The 19,135-nt window shown below is 36.0% G+C and overlaps 3 protein-coding genes across 9 annotated transcripts in view; all 3 read left to right on the plus strand.

Moving 5' to 3' along the window:
• The window catches only part of sba (six-banded), a 40,381-nt gene extending 28,932 nt beyond the window's left edge, over window positions 1–11,449 (plus strand). For 3 of the 7 annotated variants that reach the window (XM_081983098.1, XM_081983099.1, XM_081983104.1), the window contains 6 exons: window positions 3,460–3,614; window positions 3,726–5,612; window positions 5,672–7,297; window positions 7,971–8,337; window positions 9,018–9,264; window positions 9,389–11,449. In XM_081983098.1, coding sequence (XP_081839224.1) covers window positions 3,460–3,614; window positions 3,726–5,612; window positions 5,672–7,297; window positions 7,971–8,337; window positions 9,018–9,264; window positions 9,389–9,551 — 4,445 coding nt within the window. In that variant the 3' untranslated portion in view covers window positions 9,552–11,449. Of the gene's footprint in view, window positions 1–3,459; window positions 3,615–3,725; window positions 5,613–5,671; window positions 7,298–7,970; window positions 8,338–8,739; window positions 8,995–9,017; window positions 9,265–9,388 lie in introns of those variants that run through there. The other 4 variants (XM_081983100.1, XM_081983101.1, XM_081983102.1 and 1 more) reach the window with 4 other exon arrangements.
• Window positions 11,450–13,061: 1,612 nt separating this feature from the next.
• LOC145730729 (uncharacterized) lies at window positions 13,062–15,609 on the plus strand. The gene has a single exon (XM_081982080.1). It carries the CDS (start codon window positions 13,101–13,103, stop codon window positions 15,576–15,578), a length of 2,478 nt encoding a protein of 825 aa, XP_081838206.1. The 5' UTR covers window positions 13,062–13,100; the 3' UTR covers window positions 15,579–15,609.
• A 1,085-nt stretch (window positions 15,610–16,694) lies between these two features.
• On the plus strand, window positions 16,695–19,089 carry LOC145730450 (glutamate dehydrogenase, mitochondrial-like). Its single transcript, XM_081981662.1, has 8 exons — window positions 16,695–16,893; window positions 16,946–17,195; window positions 17,252–17,488; window positions 17,537–17,656; window positions 17,709–17,981; window positions 18,364–18,597; window positions 18,655–18,840; window positions 18,891–19,089. The coding sequence occupies exons 1-8, from the start codon at window positions 16,756–16,758 to the stop codon at window positions 19,067–19,069; spliced, it is 1,617 nt and encodes a 538-aa protein (XP_081837788.1). The 5' UTR covers window positions 16,695–16,755; the 3' UTR covers window positions 19,070–19,089.
• The last annotated feature ends 46 nt before the right edge of the window (window positions 19,090–19,135 follow it).

Consider the following 19,135-nt stretch of genomic DNA (forward strand, 5'->3'; position numbering starts at 1 on the left):
GGTAAAAAGAACTCACATAAAGTGTCAGCTTTTTATGCTTTTAGATTAAACTCGTTAAAGATAGAGAAACTATTTAATTTCTAAAAGACCTGAGGAATATTAAAAATTACAATCAAATTGGTTGTTACACCCTAGTTGTGTAGACCATTAAAATACAAAATTCTGATGATTAAAACAGTTAGGTATAAACAGACTTAAAAATACGTGATACTTTCTTTGTGTTTTTGTTTCATGTGAAAAGTAATAAAACATATATGAAGGGAATGTAAGTATATTGATCGTTGGTACTACAAAGAGAAAGCTGACACGTTATTAGTTTGTCCACCCACAAGCTGACATTTTAAAGAAATGAACCGTAAGGTATTATTATTGTCCGATTGTGTGCCTATACCGTTACGTTTCGATGATTTATTATAGATCATAAACAACCTGTGTATATTATATGAATCAATGTTGGCTGTTATTTTATTACAAAATTGAACGCAGCACACTTTCATTACAATATGCTTCCTAAATATTCTTTGAACTTAGTGATTTGTTACGCCTTTTTAACTTGTAAATCTTGAAGCGTAACCTCCGCAAAATGATATAATAAAATATATATCAAACATGTCGAGAACTCTAAAAGAAAAATTATTATTCCTTAAAAGTAATTTCGATCCATCACAAACATTTTGATGGCATTTCCTCCATTCCCAGAGCAAATTGAAAAGCGTATCGTGTTTCGCGTCGTAGAAAAATATATTCTCTCTCTCGACAAGTTTCGCTGAAATTGCGATGTGTTTTCTTTTATTTCTTTTTAATACTGCTAACAGACTGTGAAAGAAAAATCCTATAAGACTTAGATTGGCGAGAGACGGAAGTGGGAATGAGTGATCAAATTGGAAGATTACAGAACCTGAACGTGTCTTTGTTGTTACGCAATTCGCAAAGAGAAAGATTCTAATAATCATCTATGTACAGTTATTATTGCATAAACAATCAATTTGAATGTAGCAACGGGTTTCCAAACCTAATTCTATAGCCACACTCTATCCATGTTGGCGATGATTGTTCGTCGAACAATTACCTTTAATGAGATTATACAACGAGTGAAGGTGCAACTACCGTTTCAAAAGCAGACGCAGGTGACACACGATTGCTTATTAACTGCAAGATACCATCGACACATTAAGAAGGATGTGTTATTTTATATAAAATATAACGAAAAAAGGAATGCCGCTGAACACGGAACCCTTTTTTGCATTTTAAGCGTGCTTACGTTCCTATTAATTATGTAACCATTTTTAATCTAATTGTGGTCTAACAACGGTCTATTTACACTAACTTATGGTACGTCAAAGTTAGTACTTTTTATGTTTCGACATTTAATATTTTAGTACAATTTTTGATTTGTTGTAAACAATATTTTCCACCAACATCTCACTTTCGAATCTGGTTTACATTGTGCAATTGTAAAACTGCACCAATCGATCAGCAATGTAAGAGATACATAACAATTACATTTTATTAATTATGAAGCCAAATACGACTTAGGTAAACGATTCGTTCAAGGAAAAGTGAATTCTTGTATCCCATAATAGCAGATCCGTTACGCGATATAAACTCGTTTGGAATTTTTAGAATGCTAGTCTATCGGTTGAAAAATTCAGGCAAATATTCCATTCCATGTTTATCGTTATTTTATTGCCTCGCAGACACCACTATTTCAGGAATCAGTTAAAACCGATTATAAATTTATATTATGTATGTATTTATGCGTTCGAAATATTGAAATTTATTCGTGCGTCAGCCGCTGAAGAATGTCTCGCGTTTTTTTTTAATTACATATTTGTATTTAATTTGTTCTGAAGAAAAATGGATTTTAATACTGACTCCTAAAGTAGAAAATACAAAACCATGTATAGGCAAACCATAACGGTAAACATAACTTCAAGAACGATTCCTTTATTATTCATTGACCTTTGGCCTCCCGCTATACCAGATCTAATACCCACAACTAACCTTTCTAATATTATTGGTCACGAAACGGCAATTTTAAGACACAAATTTATTTGTTGTTTCTCTGGGAGATCGTTTCAATACCATTAACGGAGGCACGAACTTATTTTCTGACAAACAATATACGTGCAGGTTTAGTTTTCAATATTTTTATTATTCATGTAAAGCAAAGATTCCAAATAAATGACAATTAATTGTTGTAAAGCCTTCCTTATGTCATATTGTCTGGTAAATTAAGTAATAACATAGCTTTACTTTACTTTAACGTCTACTGTAATCTGTAATATAATATTATGTAATTATATTCCTAATTAGTTTCATAAACATATTAATTTCACCTGTCATAAAAATGATTTTATAATAATTAGCCTTGTTCTAAAAACAAGCTGGAAATTTACAAAACAGGTTGATTCATATAACGTTAATTAATTTTGATCAATATTTTGACAGGAAGTGAAAACCAGTTTTTCATACTCGTTTTGTTGCCTAATGAGAATTTACGATTCTGTTGCTATATCATCATCAATGAGGTAGGAGATTCGGTTTTCGCTTCGTCAAATTTATCGGGACATTAATTATTGTTTGTTGAACAACACTCTCTGGGAAAGAAACTGGAACGATTCGAAAGCGGTCGTTGTCATCGATATACGGCTTTAATTTCCAAATAAGTCCGGCGTAACATAATCCCATAAAACTTTACGATCCTCGCTTATTGTTTCTCACTGCTATTTTATATGCCAACTCTATACGAATCCCATCAGTAACGAGCGGCACCACATTACCAACAGGCTGTCTTTTTTTTCAGCTAATAATTTTACAACTGAAACAGGACCGAATTTAGAAATTCTGTCAATAAATAAAAAGACAGGATTGAATGAATAGCAAAAACGAGACTTCATCAAACTTCAATTTCACATAAAAAAAATCTGTTATAGACACTATAATAATTGACAATGACTAAGTATATAAATAAAGAAATAACGTAACTAGTTTTTCAAATTTGCAATCATAAAATGCCATGTTGTTCGTGCAAGTATGTTCTTGCGCTCTTTGACGATTAGGTTACTGAAAACTGTTTGGTTTCCAGGCTGTAAACATGTCATAATAAAGATCCAATAGTTGCTTAATAGTCTCTTAACGCCCCTTACTTTGTAATTCAATTTTTAACTGGCTTTATAATTGCCGTTGCACCGGAGCCGGTCTTTAAAAGCGGACTGACTGGTTGTGGATGCCATGACATTCTCATATGTATATACTTTTCGTTATTGGTTTACTTTTATGATACACGTGTTTTCGTATCTTGTCAAGGCTGAGAATGGGCCTCGAAGTTAATAACTCTTGACAAGCAGCAGTTTATTTTTGTATTTTGGGGTTGTTTTTTTGTCGACCTTATTTCTTCAGCTGCACGTTATCACAATAACTGGTTGGAATTAATTGTTAATTTTGTTCAATTTTTAGAGTTCGAGTTAAAGAAAAAAAGGCGAAAAATTGGGATACCAATGTCATCCCAAAGTGGACTTTCTATGTCGCAGATACTAGCGCAACGTGAGAAACTCGCTTTGGAGCAACAGCAACAGGCGTTCAACAAAGAAATCGTGACAAATTCGCAGCAGGTGTGTAGTTTTTCTTTTATTTAAATTGAATTTAAAGGTTAAGTATTATCAGCAAATTAAAATAAACTCATTCCTTTCACTGTTGATATTCATTAAAGTTCATTTTTTTAGGGTTGGCCTTCCAAAAACCCCACAACTAGTCATGGCCATTTACAAAATGTACCTGATGGCCAACAACAGAATCCTTTGATGCGATGTCACGATTCGTCCAGTGGTGGAAATCGCATGATGAACATATCTCCGGTGGTGGTAGCTGAAGGAGTGCAAACCAATACGCCGACCAACACTCCAGGTCCTAGTATTCACATCCACTCGCAGCAAGTGCTGGGACCCAACGGTCAAATCATCAACCTGCAGGATTTCCCACCCCAAAGTCAAAACCAAATTATACAGGGTCAAAATATGTTCCATGCACAGTCACAACAACAACAGCATAATAGGATGTATATGAATACTCAACCGGTTGAGCCTAGCGGACCTGGACGACCGCTCAAAGAATCAGAAATGCAACATAAAATGTTCGTAAATCAACCACAATACGAGTTGGTGGATCCTTGCAAAAGTAGTAATAGACAGTTTGGGTTTAATGGAGTTCGCGCTCAACAACAACAACAGCAGCAGCAGCAACAACAACAACAACAACAAAAGTTCCATTGGCAACACCGAATGCCAACCCAGCAACAAATGAACCAAATGATGCACATGCAACAGCAGCAGCAAAATGTATATGAAAGGGTACCCCCACTTCACCAACACACACCACCGAATCCAGTCTGGCAAGATGAGCTGCGAAGAAAGAAGGTCAAAGTGAACAGACTGGTCAAAAGGCAGTATCATCCAGCTTTAGAAACTTGCCAGATTCGTAACAATCAAGTTCCTTGTCCTAATATCGATGTCCGGCAGATTCCTATGGAAAGTAATAACAGGCAGGTGGTAATGGGGCAAATGCCGCAACAACAACATAATCAAAGCGCGTCGAGTCCATCATTTATGGAAGACCCAAGTGGATACTTAGCCCAACAAACTGCGCTACTAAACAGCACAATTAATCGACAAACTGGAGCTAATAACAATCCGAATTATCCAAATTACGGTGAAGTTCCTTTACCCAGCAATGTTGTAGCAAAACCTACGAGGATCAACCAACAAAACATGGTAAAACACAAACAAATTGTAGACAGCAGTGTGGTGCACTTAGAGCAACAGCAGCAACAAATGCTTGCTCAGCAACAACAACAGCACTGTCAAGGGTGCATTTCCGATTCAAATACTTACGTCCATCAACACCAACAGAAAATTAGACAAGTTAGATCAGGTACACCTGAAGATCCTGTAACCTCCACTATGTACTCTGAAAAACTAGTGAATCAAGCATCACCGGATACTAGACCAATTCAGGGCGGTACCGTGAGTACCAGCAATGTTTCTCCCATGGATTCGGATCCGCCAACACCAAACCCAACTCCAACACCTCCACAAACACAGAAAATTCCGGCGGGATTCAGTATACAGAATCAAGAGGGGCAAATCGTTCAAATCGTTGCCCAATCTCGTGATGAGTACGTGCAGCAGTGTCACAAATTGGATTTCCAATCTAGTCAGTCGAAAGAACGAATCGGAATCGTGACCACCATGGCCAGCGGTCGTACTACCGGTTGCAATACCATCACTTCAGTTTTGGCCGGCCGTACCAACACGGCCACTGTGTCCATAAACGCCGGCAATGAGAAACCCACGCATGTCGGACCGCCTAATCAAGGAATCAGCATTAACGTATCCAAAAGTCCGTTGGAGATGGTTCAAAGTGTAGTTAGTAGCATACAAGTGCCTCACTCTCAACAACCATCGACTAGTCAGGGTTCACCACAAATCTTGAAGCACTCTCCGACGGGATTACCTCCAGGTCATATCTTAGTGTCGTCGAATGGTCAACTAATTATGGCTAGTACTGCACCGGGACATGCAAACGTGATGGCACCACCTCCACCACCTAAAGTGGTAAGTTTCATAGTTTTACTGATTACTAATATCTTCTTTAACTCAATGTACATTGACAGGTATCCAGCTCTATGCCTCCAATATCCGTATCGCCGATGGTAACTAATGTGACGGCCACAATGTCCCAAGTAATACCGGCGGTGGCTCAACAAGTGTTAGGACAACAAACTGTGTTGGTAAACACTTTACCAACACCGTTCGTAATCCAGCCAGGCGTTACGATGACTATGGAAGGGATGACAGTCGGACAGAATATGCAACTGCCTCAAATCGTTACTGGAAACTTGATTCAGCAACAACTCGACGGTGTGGAAGCCAGAAGGGCTCCAGCCCTGCTTTCACCTGATACGAAAAAGAAAGGCAAGAAACGTAAACTACCCTCGCAGACTGTGGCTGGAATGTTGCATATAGCAGCGCAGCAAAATTCTGGAGGGGTAGTTGTAAATCAACAAGGCTTTCCGCAGCAAATTCAGATGACGCATAGTCCTCAAGGGCTTACGACAACCCCAGTGATGCAGGCTTTGACTATAGTCCCTAGTAAAAACGGAGGTCCTCCACAAATCGTGATGAACGGACAAACTCAACAAATAATCACCAATTCTCAACCTACGCAACAAATCAACCTACTTCAACCAGTTGGATTAATCAACGGGACAACCGGAGTTGTACAAAACATCCCCATTCAACAATTCATCCTTCCTAATATAGGAGGTAGTATGGTGATGAACGCGGACGGGACCGCCACCATTTTACAAGACACGACAAACTTGGGAATGCAATTGCAAATTCAAAACGTTAACGGCCAGAATGTTTTAACTCCAATACAAAGTAATAACATGTTCAATGGAGGACAGAATATATTAGCTACTGGTCCAGCTGGAATGGTTATAAGAGCTCCAACATCCCAAGGAAAAATCATCCAACAACAACACAGTCCAGGTGCGCAATTTCTATCCCCCAATGGTGGCCAGTTTGTAGTTAACGGGGCTCAGTTCAGTGGCCAATTAAGTCCTTTAGTAGCCAGTGTTAGCCCGTCTCAACAAGTGACATTTAACACCTCCCCTCAACACTTGAGGTCAAACAATCAAATTCAAGCCAACCAACAAGAGTTTATCCAAGTCAATGGTCAAATGGGTCAGACGTTAATGGTGCCTTGTACTCCTCAAGTAGCATCATCCCCCTCTTCAAATCAACAACAACAAAACACTACGTTTGTCCAACAAAATACTACCATAGTGCAGCAACAGACAACGATGGTAGCAAACCAACAACAGCTTCAAAACTTCCAGCAACATCAAAATAATCAGCACGAACAGGAACAACAAAATTTTCTGTTCACCGACAAGGGGCAGATGCACGCGCTGATCGTCCAACAACAACACCAGCAACATAGAAACAACAATCTACAGGATGATTTACATTATAGACAGTCGGTTTCTACCCAAACGGCGGTTAATCAAAACTCGCAAGCAGTGACTTGTCAAACATCCACACTGTCAGCGGGCAGCCCACCGGACACCACAACGTTAAGCCCGGTGGCTTCGGTCGATCAAAGTCCACCCGCTGTTGCCGATACCACCACACACACGGGCGGCAGCACTGATGATGGTTTGTCACCTGCTCCATCTAATTGTTCAGCCACTTGTGAGATTAATGTTCCCGGTCGACCAGGATCTAGAACTATGGTAAGTTTAGTCCGAAAAGGTCATGCATAAAGTCAAAAATTGATAATAACTTTTTTTGGACTTCTCTTTTGAGTAACAAACAATTAACGGTAAAACTATAATATGTGCTTGCAACTTTATCAATATTTATATAGTCTGTTCAGTGATTTCTGACGGTTCCAGCAAAAAACCTATGTCAGTAATCAAATATGATTGGTTGTTTGTAAAAAAAACTTAACGCAGGGAATTTATATAGTATATGACCAACTAATCAATGTTTATATACCAACAATTAAACAATTTTTAGAAGTACAGGGATAACAGTAACACTCAGTCGTCTCCACAATAAATTTATTAGGTCTTAAACCTGTAAAAACTGCGCAACATGTTTCGAGCGCAGAAGCAGCTCATCATCAGGGGCTAGAAGAACATGTTGAATGAAAATGGAAAATCATGTCATAAAACCCTTATTCCTATTCAATTCAGAATAACAAATCGATTAGTAATTAATTTATTTCACTGCATTCAAAAGAAAATTAGCTAGCGATTACTAATCGATGTGTTCTTATGAATGCGGCCAATCTTTGTCTAGTGAAATGAGATAAGGAATGTGACAACAAGTCACTGAACAGAGCTTTCTGTATTTAAAAACTATATAAGTAATTAATAAGTGACTAATCTAGAATCGTCTTAGGCAATGGTGCATTGTGTATCAAGCAGCGAACCAGACTTAATGGATACAAACCACCCGCAGTCCGACCATCAAGACTGGCGAAAAATGAGCCAATCTGCAAGTTCTATTAAAGAGGAGTACATAGCAATGAAGCAGGAATATACGGACGTTACTAGCGGACAGGTGCATTACGCTAAAAAACAACAGCAACACTACGGCCATCTGGTGTACGAGGACACTTCCAGCATGGTGTCCAATATTCAGTTCATCGATCAAAAAATGAAACAAGAAATGTTGAACTCGAAGCACTACGGGAAACTGATGCACCAGAAACGTAATGACGTCATGCTCGTGATGGATTCGACTCTGTTCGGTGATGAAGACAACGGTGAGTGTTAATGAAAATTTTGATTACCAGTTGCTTGTAGCTATAGCCATTTTCATTGGTGTGTGGGCATGCATGTGACTGTTGACGATTTATTTGGCAGTTTATCAGTGAGACTGAAAATCTTGAAGAATATTATTTTAAGTGAAGCGTCATCTATTTTATGTAATATTTTCTCTTTATTTTTCTTAGAGAATCACGTTTATAACCGATAATGCATGTTGTACTTATTTTTATTCAGGATGTATGAGAAAGTCGGAATTATCCTTAATAAATCAACTATAACATGTAAGAGTATTCTTCTTAACATTTTATATGGATAATTTAGAATTTTCTACTCCTGCTGTACTGTACTGTTATTCTTGTTTAAAAACTATTATACCTATAAATTCGTATTATTTTCAGGATAAAGCCGACAAAGAGATTAACTTTGTATATAGCAAAAAAATAAGCAATCTTCTCTTCTGCACATTAAGGTGTGGCTAACTTTCCAGAAAACCAAATGAATAAATCCATATTAACCTGGTGTGTGCTTGACAGGATCACTAAAAACAACGAAACGGGGAAATCATCACATCTTGTACAAAGCTTGTTCATTCTCAAACCATTTCGACGCTTTTCGCTTTGTAAAATATTCCGTAAATAACGCACTTTTGAACGTGGATTGTTTGTTGCTTCTGTAGAGGCTGACAGAGAAATGGCGAAGGATTCTGATCGGCCGAAGCACGAGTTTAAACTGGGAGATTTAGTGTGGGGACCCACCAAAGGTTCGTCCTCGTGGCCCGGAAAAATCGTACACATTACGAAGGATTTGGCTCAGGTCAAGTGGTTTGGTTGCGAAAAAAATTTGTCCAAAATTAAGATTGGTCAATTGCAAACGTTGACCGAGGGCTTTGAATCGCACCATCAAGCCGGAAAAAAGGCGAGAACGTGAGTTTCTTTCTTGTTTTTTGGAACATTAGCCACATCCTAATGTTTATCTGGGTATTTTTAAGTCGCTTTATTCTTTTTGCATTTTTTTTATTAGTAAGTGACAGAGTTTCTTGGTTTTCAGTAGTAGAAAACTGAACATCCAATTGGAAAAAGCGATACAAGAAGCTATGGCCGAACTGGACCAAACCGGCGAGAGCCCTCCAGAGGAAAATCAGTCAAAAGTCAAAGTGTCCTCGTCGAACACGAAGAAATCTACGGTGAGGTTGAGAGGAGGACAACGATAAACTTATATATTCATTAATTGATATATCAACCAAGTTATTGGACCAACATCGAAACATAACTTTACGTAACTTAGATACTCTATAGTACACACACAACATTTAAAGATGCTTTTAAATGTTTATTATTATTATATGATAAAATTGCGAGAGTGAACATAAATACTACTGGTATATTGAATCCTAGAGGGGCATTTATATAAACGTATTTGTCGTGATATAACGTATTTTTTTCTCCAAAAACGCAGTCGTAAATTAGACCTCGTGCATTTAGATTTAATAATAGAAAAGACAAAGTGTGATTAAATATCAAAAAATTGGTGGTCATTGATCTCCTAAGAGACTGGAGTGTGACTGACTTGTACCATAACGGTAATAAGTTAGATACATTTTAAATATTTAACTGAAAAACTGAACTGGGCTTTCAATTAAATCTGTACATAACAATAATTATCTGATTATCCTTGTATATGGTCGTGTTATAAAACCTGAAAACGGGTTATTTTTAGATTGAATATTAACCAGTTTGTGAAGCATATAAAAAAAACTTCTCTATATGGTGTTTTACAAGCTTTTCTTTTCACTTTAATGCGATCAAAGTTTTCGTACGTTTGTTGGTCGAGACATAGATTACCACAGAGAACGTTTGAGTGTTCGTTAAACCGATTTTGTCGTCTTTGATCGTGGTGCAGTTTAAGTCTCAGGTTTCTAGCACTAATGGCACTTTTCTTTTTCTAGTCATACTACGTTTTGATATGGACAATAATAAGATACTGACACTTGGATAGGACATATTGGTCGTTTGTCATACGGCACTTATTGTCTTCAATTAAAAAAACATCGCAATTATATCAGATTAAGTAATTGTTTTTTTGTCTTTCTGTGATTGCGCTATCAACAGAAGGTCAAAAAAATTATGTGTTATAATTTTGTTATTAACTCTCGTAATAAAATGGGCATTGCAAGGATTTTGATACTGGAACTAAGTTGACACTTTCAAAACCGCAAAGAGTGATTACTTTCACTGTTTGTCTGGGACATCCTTGTTTTTTGGCCTATTATCTTGCTTACAACACTTTCTTTTATAAAACATAACATTATACAACGCATCACAATAATCACTCGGAAAATCAAATAATAGTCAACTACCCTTAACCTAGACTACTTGTACAATATATTTTTGTAAACTTGTGTAATTTATTGTTTTTATTACGAAATGAAATAATAAGTGAAAGCGTTCTATCATGCTATTCTACCGTTTCCTTTATAATATTTTGTATTATTTGTATGATAATAATAATTAACACGGTTCCGAGACAGTTTTAAACTTGCTTTGTACATTTGTTTCTTTTATTTGTATATAAACTTATATTATATGGACTGTGTTTTATATTTTTTAATTTACAAGTTTATTTGACCCGTTTGCCATTTAAATGAGTAGTTATATTCTATACAAAGTTTTCGTTTTGTATATTCGCTTGTTAATGTACCAGTCACTATATGCGTCCCAGCAGTAATTTCACTGCAAAAATGTGGTATTAGGTACTAAAATTTTATGAGACGCAGGATTTTTTAATTTATTTTTCTAGTTAGGTACCAGTATGACTTTTGACAACCCTAAAAAATGCATTTTGTAGATATAATTTAAACATACACCCACGTCGTGCTGTTTGTATTAAACAAATTCAAATTGAATGGTTGTAAGTTGATTCTAACCAAAAAAAAAATATAAATTTTTGAAAATTGTCTAGTTTTGTTTATAGAACGAGTGCGGTAGTCGAATATGGAAAAATCTTTAATCACTTTTTTTGTATATAATGTAATAATATTTTAATTGTTTGGCCTGCTATGTTGTGGTTGAACTTTTCACAGCCCAATAAATACTGGACTAGATATTATAACCTCTAGTTTTATTTTCCGACATTCCTTTCTGTTATTTATAGGTATAAGAAATTATTAGGTGAAGTAGAAAATTAATCGTGAGAGATATCAAAAGATAGAGAAAACTTTTTAAGTAGACATGACCATTGATTAGCAATGGCGAGTTTATCTTTCATTAATTTTAAATGCCGAGTGTTCAAAAGAACAGTGAAAATGAAGATTCTCATAAAATATTCCCAAGTAGTATGAAGATCAGTAAAATATAAAAGAATAAATGGTTATGAATACAACACTTCACTTAACAACTGTTACACTACTGGTGGATGTAAGTGAACATTAAATACATTTCTTAAGGCTTAAAATAAAACTTTGTTGTATCTGTATGGCTATGGACACTGAATTGAAACTATTGTATTTATTCAGCATCTAATAAGTAAAATAAGATTATTGGTTATACATCCTGTCTGTGTGAAATTGGCAGTTTGGCCACATTTTTTTATAGTTACTGAACAAGAGGATTGAGAAATATTTATTCACCAACGTCAAGATTCAAATTTTCAATTTTGTAGTAAAACAGTAACTAATAAAAAAAAGTGCAGTTGATTTAGTTACTTTAATGTCAAACACTCAATAATATTCAGCTGATTAACTTTTAGACAGGAAAATACACCACTAATACCATTTTTACGGATAGTTGATTTATTATTATCAAACTCTATTTTAATAAACAAAGAATGAAGAAAATAATCAGTTACAAATTCTATAATTCTAATATTGTAATTCTGGCTTGGTAAACAATATTTAATCGAATTTTTTCTCTTAAACTGTAATCTTAAAGTTGTCTGCGGCAAACCAGCTGAATAATGTATTACAATTTAGTCATTATTCAAGTCCTTAAAGGCCGAGGAAAACTTAAATCAACAACGCAAAAATAAAACAACCGAAGGAGCTGTAAATGGGAAGGATGATTTATGGTTTGTAAAAAATAGCCCAGACTAGTTTTTAAATAGCAAGTGAAAGAAAAATTATTATTCGAGGAATGAAGAGGCTGTTTTACGAGTCAGGTGGCTCTGAATTATAAAATTAATGGTGTTTTTCATTGACTGAAAATAAATGCTGTATAGATTTTTTTCCTGTGATATTACAAGAAAAAACAACGTTTATTTTCATAATTTCCCATTTAAATTCAATTCTCATTGTCGCCAGGAGCAGTCCGGAAAGCAAAACTAAATTAAATCGCGTTTTCCAGTGCATCTTACAACGTTGTCGTCAAAACCACATCTTTGGTGAAACGGGTTTTAATTCGAGCCAATTTAGTTCGTTTCCGTCCGTAATATTGCTCCAATTTTAAATTAAAAATGCCAATTCAAGTTTCCGGGAATGAAAATGCGCTAACCGGATTAAAATTCGAGTCAAAACCCACGGAGTTGAGGACGGCAAACTATGTTTAAAATGAAACGATTTTAATAAGTTCTTCTCCAGTCGCATTGCATTCGAACCACTCAATTTATAAAATCAAAAAAAATCTTGTTTTTGAGATAATAATAATGTTTATTATTACTTCCAAGCCAATAATGTCCACATGTGCAGTATTTCCAGAAATCACTAGTCATTTGTGATTTTTTGTTAACCTCTTTAACTGATGTCATATAAGTGTCATAATAGTAAAAAATGTCTGGCAAGCCACCAAAAGACTCAAATCAAGAAAATGAAGAAAATAATAAACCAGTAAAACTAGATAAAACTAAACAAACGGACATAAAAGAAAAAGTATACACAACTAGACAAGTTGAAACTTCCATCACTCTTCTGGAAAGTCCCGAATACGATGTGGTTTTAGAAGCGTTGCTGTTCATATCAAAATACGCCGATCTAAATAAAAACAATTTAACTTTCTTAGTGAAAAATAGTGCAATTGAAAAACTTTTAAATAACTTTAGTAAAAATATCTGTATTCTCAGATTGTCTTTACGGTTACTATCAGTGCTGCTAGACTGTGAAGATGGTTTATTCGAAATTGATCAAGACAAGTTTGACACCAAGATCGTTGAAATTGCTCGAATGTTTATGGAACACAAGGATGGTCACGTGCGGGAATTCAGTGTAGAAGTTTTGGCTAAACTGTCCTCGTCCTGCAGGGTCACCACGTTAATATTCCAGGTTGAACTGTTCAACCCAATATTTGATTCCATGAAAAACACCAAAAACCAAAAAATACTGTACAATTCAACTTTACTCTTTTACCATCTTGTGGACGCTCCAGCTGCAGTTTCAGCTCTACCAGATTGTCCTCGTTTCGATCTTAACACAATCTTAACCAATATAAACCATAAAGAAGACTTTATATCAAATTTGTCTCTAAGAGTAGTGGAAAAACTTACTGGCTACGGCTTAGCATTTTTACAACAATTATTCAGGAAACTGGCTTTAATGGAGAAAATGTTTAAGATCGTAATGAATGAACAAAAAGAAGACCAGCATTCAACAGCTTTGAATATTATTCACAACTGTTTGAACTCTGAAGACACAAGCACATACTATATTGAATCGTTTGAATTTCTCGAATTGTGTCAATGGTTAAAAACTTGTCCAACAAAGTATCTTCTTTCTATGAGTGAAATATTCACCAAACTGACTAGTGTACCAGAACTGAAGCAAACTCTGTTTGATTTATCGGTGGAAGAGACTATATTACAATTCTTCAGGTTTAACCATAAAACTGTGATAAATAAAACTTGTGAAGCAGTTACAAACATGACAAGTCACAAGTATTGTTGTGAAGCTATGTTAACCCCAGTTGTTGCAGACACTCTACTGAGTATTTTGCAAAGAACTAAAGATGATGAAGACCCATTTAATGAAGTTGCATTGAAAACCATTTTCTGTTTTATTCGAAGGTATATCAAAGGTTTGGATATTTTCCTAGCTAAAAATATGAAACCCATTCTACTAGATTATTTTTTAAACAAATCTGATCAGATAAGTGAACAGAGCTTTTTAATGATAATGGAAATTCTGTACAGATGCCTTGTTCATCCTGGTTACCAAGAAGAATTCGCTACTGAAGATGTGTTAAGCAAAATTATGAAACTTTTTCTCAGTTCTTCAGTTCCGGTTTCTACAAACTGTTGCGAAATATTTTCCAATTTAGTCACACTTCAACAGTTTAGACAGTTTTTCCTTGAAAATAAAGGTCCAACTTTGTGTATAGATTTGATGAAACGCACTGAAGATTTGAACTTGCTAACCCAAATTTATTTCCTCACATTTTCATGCCTCAGTTATGAAGATATTGCCATGTCCTTTCTACATAGCGGTCTTTTACCAGTCATAAAGAACTTCAATCTTGATAAAATTCCAATTAGCAGAAAAGTGAAGGAGTTAGCCCTTAATTACTATCTCCCACTAAAGTTTTACGAAACAGGACAATTGCAAATCACCGATAAGTTACCCAGCATGTTTTACCTAATTAATGGAGATTGGAAAGGCTCTTTCCCATTTTTGGAAATATTAGAAATGATGTTGGTGTCCCCCTATCCAACTATTTACGTCGTAGACTACTCATATGAAGTGATGAAAAACCCCAGTCAAACCACCATAGAGTCTTCAACATCTCTTACATCTAGATCCATATCAGTAATTAAAGAACCATTGTCAGTGATGGAGATCAACTATGGCAAAATCACTAACGACTTCTTCTTACCAAGATATGTGTATCATCTGCATAAATACGACAAGTACACTAAAGGCAACATGGAAGACAGAATTCGCCTACTAGCCGAATACGTGGACACTCTTTTATGTGGCCCTAAAGACAATTTAACAGTGACCCAGAAAATTCACGAGTACAAGCTGCATCTACAGTGTCTGAAACAGAAACTGGGAAACAACATCATTCCAATCGGTTTTTTACGTTTAGGGTTTCATTGCGAAAGGGCGTTACTGTTTAAATGTTTGGCCGACAAAATTTGCATTCCTTGTTCGCTGACCAGAGGTAATTTCAGAGTATATTGGAACGAGGTCGCCCTTTTCGAGAATATCGACGGTTTGGAGAAAATTCGATTTTATGTTGTTGATTTGATGAACGATATGGGTAATCTAATGTTAGTTGGATCGCGGGAAGCTAACAAATATTGTAATTTAAATTAGAGTGTGGTAAAATAAAAAGTTTTTTACTTGAGTTTTCAGTAGACTGTTTGAGACCCCCTAACAATTTGTTGACAGAACTATTCTATTGCGTGTTTGATGTCGTTCTGTGTAACGTTTTCGCCTAAACTTAGGAACACGATTCAGACATTTCAATTCAAGACGAAAAATAAACACCGACAACCGTCATTGTAGTATTTTCCCGGTCTGAAACCGCATCTGGTGGTTCATTAATGCATTCGTTTCCTCAAACTAGATGCCTGCCGGCAATTATCTTAATTTAGCACGCTGCAGCGTGAACAATAGAGATGAAATTTAATTTGGTTTCCCTTATTCTCTCCATCTTTTCATCTGACTAACTTTTATCTACAAAGAATACTATTTAGTCGCCTTTAAAATGGGATTTTAACTAAATATTTTGTTCTTCTAATAGACGTTTATTTAAAATATCCCTTTCTATTAGCTGCAACATGTTTGATATTCCAGATAAATATCGTTTCACAGTTTTTCATTATAAGAAAATCACAGAAAATGCATAATATAGTCCAGTTTCCACTGTTCAATAAATAACGCTGCCATCTGTCCATTGAGCGTGAAATTGGGTTTTACGTTTTTCGCGATGCTATTTAGTTATTCCTGATGCCGATAAAGGTTTGGCAAAAGAGCCATAAACCACAATACGGGGCTAAACTCCTCCCTCCCTCTTTGGTAGAGGGGGAGGCGATGGTTATAAAATATGAAATCAATTTCGAGTTTATCCCTCCGCCATTATTCTAGAGTGATGAATTGTCCGTGGAAAAACTTGAAAATAAAGTCGTAAACTCCACTGCCGCACAATAGAAAATTCCGAACTTTACTGTTTCTAAGGGTGTGTACACCTCGTCTTGGCAGAAATCCAGAATTAAGGGTGTTACAGGTCATTTTACAGCGGCGTCACAAAAAGTTTCAGTATTCTTATATTTTTGATGTGAAGGTGAATGCGTTCAACGTTATTCAAAATCAAATTTGTGGGTAGATTAGTGTGTGATTGGTCAATAGGAACCACAAACTTATGACGCAAATGTCGACTTTCAACCAAAACAATAGGTTGAATTAAATGTCTGTCATTTTTGACTAGTTCAAATAATTTTACATACTAATATTACACACATATACATAATATTTACTTATTTTACTCACTATGTTTAAAAGTCGTCTTGTAGCTTTCAAATACTTGAAACGTCTTAAAAGCTTCCAGATCATGCAGATTCGAAGCAAGCATAAAATTCCTGATCACCTTAAAGACATCCCAGAACAAACGGATCCAAAATTTTCCCAGGTTTTCCATGGCTGCACAATCTAAGAGAATTTAGTCCAAAGTTGTTTTGCAGATGATTGAGTATTTTTTCCATCAAGCTTGTATCGTCTGCGAAGATAAATTGGTAGAAGAGTTGGGTAAAATCCGGGGAAATACTGAAACCAAAGAACAACGACAGGCCAAAGTATTAGCGATTTTTAAACAAATTGAAGCTTGTGATGCAATGATAGAAGTGGCTTTCCCCGTTAAAAGGGATAATGGAGAATACGAGATTATTCAGGGATATCGGGCACAACATAGCCAACATAAACTACCTACTAAAGGTTTCCCTTTTGCTACACCAAAAAATTTGAAATAAGGTGACAATACAACTTTTAAGGTGGTTTGAGGTACTCAAAAGATGTAAACGCGGACGAAGTTAGGGCCTTGTCGGCCATTATGACTTTCAAATGTGCTGCAGTAGATGTACCATATGGTGGAGCCAAAGCTGGAGTTAAAATTGATCCTAAAAAATACACCCTAGTAGAGCTAGAGAAAATCACTAGAAAATTCGCTTTGGAGCTGATAAGGAAAGGTTTCTTGCATCCTGGTGTTGATGTGCCAGCACCTGACATGGGTAAGGTAAATTCCCAAAACCTACAAAACTTGGAGTAAAAGTTTCCAGGTACTGGAGAAAGAGAAATGGCGTGGATGATGGATACTTACGCCAAAACTTTAGGCTACCAAGACATGAACTGTCATGGTTGCGTTACGGGCAAACCCATCAATCAGGGCGGCATTCATGGTAATTATTTACACCCTAAAAACCCTTAAATTAATTGAAACAACAAATATAGGGCGTGGCTCCGCAACTGGTCGTGGGGTATTTCACGCCACCGAACATTTCGTAAACAACGAGTGTTACATGGAATTCGCAGGTTTAAAACCGGGAATCAAAGATAAAACCTATATTTTACAAGGTTATGGAAACGTGGGTTCTCACACCCATAGGTATTTTCATAGGGCTGGAGCTAAATGCATCGGTATTATGGAGGTTGACGGTTCGATTTTTAATGAAAACGGTTTGGATCCAGCCAAAGTGGAAGCTTACAAACTCGGTCCTGGCAAAGGTACTTCTATAACAATGACAGAAACAACCAATAATAACACTAACACATTATTTTCTTATTAAGTTTTGAGAGCATTTGCAATTATCTACATGAAAAATGCAACTTTTTCGTTCTGTAACTTTTTCGCGAATAAAATGTAACGGCACGTAATTTATCATACAATTTCTCCATGCTGAGGAAACTCTAATTGAATTCAAAGCCCGAAACTTTTCGAATCTAATAAACGCCAAATCAAAGTTTTCAAAAATGATAAATGGACTCGTTTCTTTAATTTGCGCTTCGCTTTGGTATAATACTTTTCGTCGTTTCAAGAAAAAAACATATTATATTATCACTTTAAGGAAGTTTATCATTCCTTTGATGACGTTTTCACTTAATTTAGGAAGTCTCAAGGGATTCCCCGACGCTAAACCGTACGAAGGTGACATGTTTGAGCACGAATGCGACATTCTCATTCCAGCGGCCAAGGAAAAGGTCATCACCAAAGAGAATGCTGGTAAAATTAAGGCTAAAATGATTGTCGAAGGTGCCAACGGTCCTACAACGCCAGCAGCTGACAAAATTTTAATGGAGAAAAAAGTCATTATCATTCCAGACATTTTGGCAAACTCTGGAGGTGCTTGCAAACCGTTTTTAGCCAGTTAAAAATAGTCATTTCCTGAAAATTTACCAGGTGTCACCGTATCATATTTCGAGTGGCTGAAAAACATTAACCATGTATCGTTTGGACGATTAACGTTTAAATACGAGAAGGATTCCAACTATCATTTGCTGGCTTCGGTACAACAATCTTTGGAAAAAGCTTTGTGCCAGGATGTACCTATACGACCATCACTGGATTTTGAAAAACGAATATCAGGTGAATGTTCAATTAAAAGTGTTCTATAAGGTAACAAGAAAATTTTTTAGGTGCCTCCGAAAAAGATATTGTTCATTCCGGCCTGTACTTTACGATAGAACGCTCATCAAAAGTTATACAAAACACAGCGACCGATATGGATTTGGGTATCAATTTTCGGTTGGCCGCATATGTAAATGCCCTAGTGAAGATTTTTAACACATATTCGACCGCTGGATTTGCTTATTAAATATAATGAGAAAATCTAAACTTTTTTTATTCAGTTTTCTGTGTGTTGATGCCCACATGTGCAGCA

Source organism: Ips typographus, linkage group LG6, assembly GCF_016097725.1.
Source record: "Ips typographus isolate SLU linkage group LG6, UJ_Ityp_2.0, whole genome shotgun sequence".
In the NCBI taxonomy this organism is placed as follows: Eukaryota; Metazoa; Arthropoda; class Insecta; order Coleoptera; family Curculionidae; genus Ips; species Ips typographus.